The sequence below is a fragment of the Chenopodium album genome, chromosome 16 (assembly GCF_948465745.1).
Source record: "Chenopodium album chromosome 16, dcCheAlbu1.1, whole genome shotgun sequence".
Classification (NCBI taxonomy): domain Eukaryota; kingdom Viridiplantae; phylum Streptophyta; class Magnoliopsida; order Caryophyllales; family Amaranthaceae; genus Chenopodium; species Chenopodium album.
Genome location: NC_137849.1, coordinates 48,556,804 through 48,567,427, shown reverse-complemented (window position 1 = coordinate 48,567,427; position 10,624 = coordinate 48,556,804). Strand labels below are relative to the sequence as shown.

General features: G+C 30.3%; 1 protein-coding gene across 4 annotated transcripts; it reads right to left on the bottom strand.

The window, feature by feature from the left end:
* Positions 1-7,060: 7,060 nt before the first annotated feature.
* LOC145585764 (F-box/kelch-repeat protein At3g61590-like) lies at positions 7,061-10,332 on the bottom strand. 4 transcript variants are annotated; one of them, XM_081642477.1, is made up of 3 exons: positions 9,704-10,332; positions 8,879-8,944; positions 7,061-8,752 (listed from the first exon to the last, which is right to left on the bottom strand). In XM_081642477.1, exon 3 carries the CDS (start codon positions 8,693-8,695, stop codon positions 7,478-7,480), a length of 1,218 nt encoding a protein of 405 aa, XP_081498603.1. In that variant the 5' UTR covers positions 8,696-8,752; positions 8,879-8,944; positions 9,704-10,332; the 3' UTR covers positions 7,061-7,477. The 4 variants fall into 4 exon arrangements, with proteins under 4 accessions (XP_081498603.1, XP_081498606.1, XP_081498605.1 ...); XM_081642480.1 differs by having other exon boundaries at positions 7,061-8,715; XM_081642479.1 differs by lacking the exon at positions 8,879-8,944.
* Between the last annotated feature and the right edge of the window lie 292 nt (positions 10,333-10,624).

Below are 10,624 nucleotides of genomic sequence, written 5' to 3'. Positions count from 1 at the left end.
GATTGAGAAGATTAATGATTTGTTTGATGGGGGTTTCTCATAAAATCAAAAGGATTTTTATTTTTATTTGTATTTTTATTTTTGTTTATTTGTTTGTCTAGGAATGATGGCGTTAATATTGTGGAATAATCAAACACGGCAGTGTCTGTTATGGTAGTTAATAATCAATCTATTTCCAACCTAGGTGACGCGTTTGGTACTGAACATATTACCTAATGCTGTGTTTTGCAATTTTTTAGGGGAGGATTGAGCCATTGAGGAATTTTACATTGAACTGCCCATTTGTACCAAGGGGAAACACATTTTCGAGGGAGTTTTCTTAAATAATTGAGAGACTATTATATACTCCCGGGTGTACCGTACACCTAACTATCCAAGGTTAGTTTTGCTTTTCATTTGATGAATAAATGAAAAACAATCATCAAAATGAGAACAAAATACCTATGGATAGATGGTACACCAAGGTGTATATAATAAATTCTATAAATAATCCAATCTAACATCAAATTAGGTTTATAATAATTCCACTAAATTGTACTTGGCTAATGCATGGAATACGTATGCTATTTTTTTTAGTGATGATAAAACACTAGGATGTACGGACTAATGGTTTTTGAGTTACCATTCGTTATTTTAATTTCTATTTGTACGCTTAACTTATTCTACTTCTATGCCCTTTAATTTCCTATATGCAATATTTATTAACTACATTTTATGATTATTTTTCCTTGTGATTGTATGTGTGCTTCATTCGTTAAGCTTATACTCCCGTTGTTACGAAAAATTTGACTCACTTTGCTTTTACATAGTTTTTCTTGTATATATTGACCATGAATATCTTCAATCATATAAAAAGGAAAAAAAAAAAAGTTAAAATTTTGAAAATATATATTTAGATGAAACTAACAAGATCTCAAAAGTTAATATATTATTTTTCTTTTATAATTCATTATATAAGATCAATGTCATTTTGTTTTAACCAGCTTTCAACAAATGAATATAGTGACGGATGAGTAACTTTTTTGATTGATATTTAAAATCTCTATTTCTTTTCCTCTTTCCCTTTATGACTTGATTTGAGGTTGCTTTCCCTTTTTTTTTTTTTTTTTTTAATTGCAAGATTTTTTTTTTCCTAATTTGGAAGTTTAAGTAAAGGGATTAGAGAATTCTAGGCTTTGTAGCAGAATTGATTGTGATTTTAGATATTCGGGTACCAACATTTGATTTGTAGGACTAACATCAAACATTTGTAAAAAATGCTAATTATGCTAGTTGACTAAACTAGCTAATTCTACCAAATCAAACAAGGAGAATCTACTCTAAACAGGCTAACATGACCACTTAAACCCATGATTTTGTGGTCTAAAAGAAACCCCAACGTCTTTGTGTAATATTACTAGTACTTGAATATTAATATAATTATTGCAACATTTGCAAGATCTAGATTTGGATGCTAATGTTAGAACTTCTGATATAGTCAGGCCCATAAAATTTTGGAATTTTTTAATATTTTCAATTTTAGTTATTCATACCTACACCCTACAGCAGCTACTACTCCCTACACCCCCCGTAAAACGACACACTCAGATTAATATTCACACCCTTGCTAAATTAAACCATACTTCTAGTAACTACGCACTACATAAACTAAAGTCAGAAACAAAAAATGAAAAATAGATACGTCACTTTCTCTCTCCTAATAACAGAAATCTCTATTTATCTTCTCTGTCATCAAAATTTGCTAAAAAAAACTGGAATTCTCTACAATAATCAAGAATAACGTTTAATATAAGAGAAAATTAGCATAGACAGAGGGTGGTTAAGGTCTTCTGTTGTCATAGAACATCCCATTGTTTCTCATTTTTACTTTTAGTTTTTTTTTTTTAGTTTATTTTAATTACATTTTGGTGTTTGTTTTTTTTATTATTTATGATCTCTTTAAGCATTCTTACATTTCAAGCTACAATACTTAGAGAAGAGAGAAAATGGAGGGTTGTTGTCAAATTCTTTTGGAGGGAGTGAAACTAAAATGTTATGGTACAGTTATATTATGATTTATTCAATAAATGGATGGCATTAGTTTTTTTATATTATTATTTTAAGCATAACATATGGTTTATAAAAAATATTTTTCTTCACTCTATACAATTTTTACGTAATTCTTCAACTTGAATTTAAACCGCATAAAATATGATGTTCATTTAGAAATTAGCTAATGTTCATTTTGAGTTAATTCGATGTGCAAATTTATTGAATTTTATCTAAACACAATGGCAAAAATTGATGTTCATATCAAAGTCTTGCACATCCACTAGTAGATGCATATTCAAGATATTATTAAGAGACTAGAGAAGCTTATATAGATTGAATGTTTTTTATGATAATAAATTTTCATTTTGAAATAACTACATAATCATTCTCATTTAAAAGCATTGTCATGATATTATTTTGAATTGAGAAGAGTATTTCAGAGAAAAGTATTTCAGAGACCAAAAACAGGGAATCTGACGATACATAAGTATTTATTATGTTAGAATACTGGATAGCTGGAAATGAAAATCAATTCCCAATTTAAAATTACCTGTTTGTGAATTAAACTAGTGTTCCGTGAATTTCGGCTAATAAATTAAATCTATAGTAAATATTCATTTTAGATGAACTTCATGTTCATTTGTAGAAGGATTAATGTTTCAAATTATATTACAAGTACTAATTTTAAAGACACATTATCATTTATTATTAGTGAATTGAAGCATCAATTATCAATTAATATTACTTATTTTATTAATTAAAACTATAATTTAGTGAATTTTGGCAAGTAAATTTAAACTATTGTAAATGTACAATTCAAATAGAATTCATGCTCATTTGTAGAAGAAATATCATTTAAATAATAATTACGAATTTATAGACAAATTGTCAATTTAATTTATGGAATTCAAACATCAATTATCAATTAATATTATTATTTTTCTAATTATAATGTTCTTCGGTGAATATTGGTTTGTAATTTAATTTATCATAAATGTTCATTTTAGTTTGATTTCATGTTCATTTTAGAAGGATAAATATTCAAATTAGAATTACTAACTTTTAAGACAATTTTTTTTTAATAGCTCTAGTAATTATGATCTTAAAATATTATTGCATTCACATTTCATATAAGCATATGTTCACTTAAATTTGTTACATGTTCATTATTCACTTTACGTTAAATAACATATATGTTCATTTGAAATTTAATACTTGTTCATTCTCCTATATATTGAAAGATGTTCATTAATTTTATATAATACTGGTAATTTATCACATCAAAAATTGTTTGCTTGATTTAAACTTTAGTGCTTGTTCATTACCAATATTGAATATTGTTCAATTTAAATTTAATTTATTCGTCATCGTATTGAAAAATGTTTATTTGACTAATAACACTTGTTGATTTTCATATTGAAAGATGTTCAATTAGATTTTAATAGTTGTTCATTATCATATTGAACTATGTTCATTTCCAACAACGTGTTCATATTTGTATTTGTAAATGTTCATTCAATTATCCAGTTTTGTTTATAGTGTTTGATTTTGCAAATAACTATTTTTTACAAAAATTAATCTTTCACTACACAAATTAGCCAAATAAGAAAGGTGAAAACGACGATGTACATATTGAGAAAAGATGTCTATCAAGAAAAGCACACAAACATCATAAGGCTATATATAAATTAAAGGGTATAAACGTACAACAAGTAGAAGGATTCTACATATCAAATGTAATAGAGAATGTCCATTTAACAGGACACATATGTACATTAGGATTTAATGGTTCACTTTCATGTTTATGAAACAAAATTAAATTAAATTTATATTGAAAATTATTTTTTAACTACGTTTTATTTAAATAAATAGAATTCTAAGACGTATGTTTTTGCATACATCTTACTATACTTCTTACACATAACTCTTGAAATGAACATTTGATGATACAAAAATGAACATCTGTTGAAACATGAATAATATAAATGAACGTTTGATGATGCAATACTTCTTATAATAAAAATGATTTGAACCCAATTATCCTTATAGTAAATGAATTTAATTGCTCTCATACTTATATATAGAAAATTTTAAAAATATAATTCAGAAAAATATATTAATTTGAACAAAAAAAACTCCTAGTTATAAAAATGAACATCTAGTGAAACAAAAATGATCATGTACTAATACAGAAATGAACATATTATAAATTTTTTCCGGAAATTCATAATTGAGAAGGGGAGGGAGCAGGACACGCTCGAAAAATGCGTGTGGGGGGGTGTGCAGGTAGTGTTCCCTTCCATGAGGTGTAGGTAAAAATTTGTACTTCCTCTGTTCTTTTATTATTGCACCACTTGCCTTTTTAGGAAGTTTCACAAATATTGCTCCATTTTCTCTTTAGGAAAAAATTATTTGTGTTCACACTACAAATACCCTACATACCCTTGCTTTTTCACACTTACTTTTTAGTTTATCAATATGTCACATGGGCAATTTTGTATTTTAAACTTTCTCTCTCTTACTTTTTTCCACTACCAAAATATTTGTACCCAACCCCTATAATGCAATAATAAAAAAAATGGAGGAAGTATTAATTTGGGGTGAAAGGTGAAAATTGGGTAACTTGAATTTAACTTCTGCAATCTACCCATAGGTGAAAAAAAATAATTTTCTATCTCTTTCTCTTTCAAATTTCTTAATATATGCCCCATCTAGGAACAAACTATAAAAAGAGGGAAAAGGTACTTTTTAGGTTTGGACTTTTTAAAATAAAATATGATTTTACATGATCCACCTAAATTTAGGCCTTGTTTTGCATCCCTTGAGTCTTAACTGGTTTGACTAGTTTTTGTTTGTTTCAATTTTTCATGCTGGTTATATGTGTTTTGTAAAAGACAAATATATTTTTCGATATCTTATGTCTCTAACAGTAAAGTTAGGTTAACTGCTACTCGTAGTTGTTTCATATATATTGTACAAAAAAGCTTATCTTATTGCCTTTTAGCCAAGTAAAAAAGCTAATTAAAAAACACATACATTGACTATCGGACCATAATAAAAAGCTATGAGTCAAAATTCAATGAAATAGCCAACAAAAAAAACCATTTATCGAGCAATGTTTTATATGTAGAAAAATTGTTAAGTTGGGTCAATTGTCAAGTTGGGCCGTTCTGATTTACTGAACTGAGCTGAACTGAACTAAACTGAATTGATTGGAGCTGAATTGAATAGAGCTGAAATGAATTGTTTATGAGAGAAGGAAATTAAGAGCTTAACTGAACTGATTGGAATTGAACTGAACTGAACTAAACTGAAATTAAGCTGAAAAGAACATACAAGAACTCAATAATTTAGATTTCCATTTAAAAATTTCTAAATCCGCGAGGACCGCAGTTGCATATATAGCAAACCGAGCATGACATAACCAAAGGGTGATAACTATTGATAGTTGCCTAAAAAACCTAGGTACTATTTATAAAAGACAGACATTCACATGATTAAAAGGACCACAGGGCCTTAATAACAAAAGGCAAAATGTATAGCAGCCTTAGATGATTGTAGGGGAGGCAATATTAACCCTAAATAGCAACTTAACATTGCCAGAAAACACCTCAGCTTGCATATTTGGGACACTACCCTACAATTTAAAGGCCACAACATTAGAACTAGTACTTTTACTGGTTTGATATTTTTAGGATATTTGAAAAATTAGTTTAACAAATAATTTAAAGGAGGGCACATGCCTTAAGGTATAGACATCTCCCAGCTGACATGAATATGTTAATAGAAATTAAAGTGGAAAAGTGCAATGTCCTGCATTCCCAATCTCCCCACTACTATAGGGTGTTTGTGGTCCTAGTCCTAATTACACTAATCAAACATTACCCAAAAAACAATTAATAAAGAAGAAAAAGGTTGTACACTTGTACCATCAACTTTCAAATATTCCAACAAAGTGAGGATTCAATTGAAGAAGTATATACTATAGTCATCTATATATTTATTGTTATGAATTTATATTGATATTAGGTTAGTTTTATAACTTCGTTGGTTAAGATCATTGAAAGGCTAAAGTGGTTGTAGATTGACATTTGTCGTTCTACAATTTCGATACAATACTGTTGTAATTCATACGGCATATTACTTCAATCCGACTTTGATTGTCACGTTGATTGTATAACTAGAACAAACAATGTTCATACAAGGCTTTGTTTGGTAAAGAGTATTTGAATCAAAATGTGCTGATTTGGCCAATTTAGAGTGTTCACTGCATAAATTTACTATTTCGATCGTTTGGTTAGGAGTTGGATCAACAAGTTTGTTGTGCTCTAAACAATGGGGAAAATGGAGTATTTTAGGTTAGATGGTTGTGAAATTTTAACCAAGTGACAACTTTACATCCATACTACCCCCTATTTAGAGGTTATTTGTATGTCATTTCACATGTTCAAATAACAAACTGCTACAAATTACTAGCTAATTTTACCCGGCATTTTTTACAAACAACTAATAAAACCAGCTAATTACCAAACGGGCCCTAAACCCAAATGGACGAAGTAATAGTAGTATTCGGAGAGAATAATTCAGCCAACAACTATGTTGTATGCATAGTTGTATATGAACTTTATTCAAAGACATAATAATTGATGCTAAGAATTGGAAGTAAAAACTAGATAGGCATGGAGGGCCATTCCATTATATTGACTTTATAGTCCCTTTCCCCTACCTAGGAAAGACAAAACCACCAAAAAAATAAAGAAACCTCAATCCCCAAAAACCCATCTCAAGGCAGTTGCACCACCTTTCAAAATCTTGGATTTAGGCCTTCCAAACATTGCTGAAACTAGCTAAGCATTAGCTACAAATATCACCACCTTTTTCCCTCTAGACAAACATATTTTCTACTATTACCAGTAAAATCAACTCAAATACTTGCTCACAACCAACCAAAACATAAAAGGACAACCTAGATAATCATAAATTTTTGTACATAACAAACATAGTATTTCATACTATATTACTCAAAAAATAATGTCTTCTTCATTAATGAAAAAAAAAAAAAAAAAGCTAGGACAATTTTGTCTGCTGCACTGTATAAAAACAACCAATTTGTTGTTATACTTATGGCACAAACGCAAAAGGACATAATTAATAAAAGGAAAAAGTGAAAATTTTTACTCCCTAGTTGAATTTTCAATCCCTAGGTGATCAGAACTTGTACTTGAGCTCAGCTGTTGATTGCAAAAAGATTTAAAAGTAAATAAATGGGTTTTTTTTTTTTTTTTTTTTTTTTGGGATGCAGCCATTTTTCCAGCTGGTATGCTTTGTTATGCACTGTTCTGAAATATAGATGTTATCATAACCAAATGACAAATGAAAAACAGGTTTTTTTTGGTGGGGTTGAGAGATACTAGTAGTAAAAGCAAATAACTAAAGTTCCCCAACATTAAGGAGAAACTTCAAGCCTAGGTTCAAAGCAAAAACCATTGAAAAGCTGAAGAGGGAACCTCTTTGTAACAGGACATTTCTGTGACCATTTCCATTGCCTTAGGTTCATGTCAAACAAAAGCAAGGCTGGTGCACCAAAGCTCTGGATGTATATCAGATCATCAGTTCCGCTACTAGCGAATACATCATCGAACTCTCCAAAACCTTGAAAATACTTGTGTGGCATCCGAGCAACATCTTGCCATTCGTTTCCGTTTAAGACCCAAATCCCTATCCCTTTGATTATGTCAGAACGATCCTGTTTCCCGATCCCTCCAACCATCACCAACTTCTCCTTGAGGTTCATCAATCGGCCACACGTTAAAGGGCAAGGGGCTGGGATAAAATTCCTCATCAACAAGCCACGGGGAGAGCGGCTTGAGAGATTGTACTTGATCAAGCCATGGCGTTTATCAGGCATTCCACCACCAGTAGAGTAGAGCAAGAAGTAGAGAACACCGTCACAAATCACGCACTCATCACCAGCTCTCCACCCGTTTAAAACTTCCGTGAGTGGAGACACCCACATCATTGTTTCAGAGCTATAGATATGAATGGAGAGATCCCATTGGTAGAAGTTGTCTGGTACTTGTTTCGATTTCACAATCGAGACATTGTAGTTGTGAGATGTCCTATCAACGGATATTGTGAGGGCAGTATAATCAGAGAATTTAATGCCTGGAGGCTCCATGAGCCTCTTGCTGCATTTGGTGATGGGGTTGTAAACATGGAGCTCACTTCTGCTATCATTGTTCATGAAGCAAACAAGGCCGAAAGAGGAAGCAACGAACCAATTAGAGGTAACAAAGTAAGGCAGGTCAATGCCATACCACTTTTTAAGGCCAGGATCATAAGAATACCCAAAAGATTCATCAGTGCTGATAAACATGAAATACCAAGGCTTATGTGATAGAACATGGACAGAAAAATTCCACAAAAAACGTTTCGAAGTCACTATATCGTTCCATCTCTTGCAAACACAACCAGCTCTAAAAATGCTGGCAACAGGTAGATAGGCCAAAATTCTCTCCAACAAGTCGTCTGGAAGAATCGAGTCTACAGACACTATGTCTTTGTTTACCTCATCATCATCAACCTCGGAAAAGGAATCGAATTTGACAGGGTTTAACACAGAACCATAGTGATAATGGCTAACCCATGTATCCCTTCCATCCATAGTTTTGGGATAAAAGTGCCCTGCGCAGAAAACAGTCTCACATTGATTTCATTTCACCTACAAACAGAAAACATTCCAGCAACCACAAACACATAGCACCAACAATATTAAATTTTGAACAGGATTAGCCTAAATACATTAATTAAACCACAAAAATACGGAGTACTAAACACTGCAAATTACATGAACTTCAAAAGCTCTGCAAAGCTGCAACAGCTCTCAAGACAACTCCACCATACTCTTGAAATCCTTAAACAAATGTAACAAAAACGAAATCAAAATCAATGATCCCGGTCGAGTTTTCGGTTTTTTTAGCTACCACAATGCTCAATAAGCAACCAACAGCAGCAACAACTATGACAGCTAACATTAAATCACTAAAGTGCCAAGGAATCCTCTTTGCAGCATACAAGTATATAGCATTTACAATAACAATTAACAAATGCATATAATTATGTAGTGAGATTAATAATCAGGCAAAACTTAGAATTTAAATTTTCCAAATATGAAGATTGTACAAACAAAACCAACAAAAATAATAAAAGCTAATCTCAGATTAAACAAACCCAAATACCCAAAATATATCAGGTGGACATATTCAAATCTTCAATTATCCCACATTAAACTGAAAACCACATGTAATTCCTTGAAAAAGCTGCAAACTTTTAAACATTGAAACCCAAAATTGAACCTCCACAAAATGATAGTTGAATAATAACAATAAAATGTTAGGTATAACTAACAAATAATTAGAGTATAAAGCTAACAGCAACAATTTATACAAATAACAAATCACCAGAAATCTCAACGAAACAACTGTTTAACATGTTAAATCAAGCCAAAAGATACGATTCAACAACATTATTATAAACAAAAATAAAATAAAAAATCAATACCACCCATAAATTGGAAAATAATGAAGAACAGTAACAAACAAATCCCATAATAATAAAATGAAATGGCATTTAAATTACAAAAAAAAAAAAAAAAAAAAAAAAAAGACAATACCTTGATGGGAAACTAGAGATATTTTTTTAAAATTTTTGAATTTATAATTTATTTTCCCGAAGCTCAAGAACACAGACAAGAATTCTTATGTAATGGGTACACCAAGATTTACCAGAAATTTCCAGATTTAACAGAGAAAACAAGCAAATGGGGGTTCTTTAGGAAGAAAATGTAGGAATTTTAAAAGAAATTGAAAAGGTTAAAAGTGAAAAATTACCAGGAAAAATAAAATAGTTGTAAAATAAAACAAAGACGAAAACTTGTCTCTGTTAAAAAAAGGATGAAGAAGAGAGAGAAAATTCTGGCGTTTTTTGATTTGACAAATTTGGTTAATTTTTATAGGTTGAAAGAATTGAGTTGAGATGAACAAAAAAACGAGAGGCGTAATATAGAATGCAACGGGAAAGGCGGTTTTGGTGCTCACACACCAAAAACAACACCCAACCAAATGAAAATTGAGGAGAGAGAAAAGGGTGGTGTTGTGTGTTGTGTGTTGTGTGTTGTGTGTTGTGTGTTGTATTTCAAGTTACAAGTTGTATGTTTGTAACTCTAGATATGTGAGCTTTTTATGCTTTTTTTTTATTTTATTTTATTGGGAGAGAGCCAATTGTATCCACTTTTTGTCCATTTATTATCTTAATTTTGTAAAACTATACTTCGTAATTAATTAAATTAGATGAAACCGGTGTGATGCATGATTTGTTTGAATTATTTAAAATATATTTTTTTATTTATGTGTTAAAATTTATTACATATTTAGATAAAATTCCTAATATTAAAAGATAATATTTTATATTTAAGTAGTTTAAATTTAAAAATCTCATTCGCCAATTTTTCTTACGTGGCATTTGAATTATTTAATTTTAAAAGAAAATAAAAATCTCTTATTTGATTGGATACAACTAAAATTTATAATCTGAC

What these genes read in the sequence shown, in the direction of transcription:
- LOC145585764 (XM_081642477.1), bottom strand. Translation starts at nt 8,695, where the DNA reads ATGGATGGAAGGGATACATGGGTTAGCCATTATCACTATGGTTCTGTG.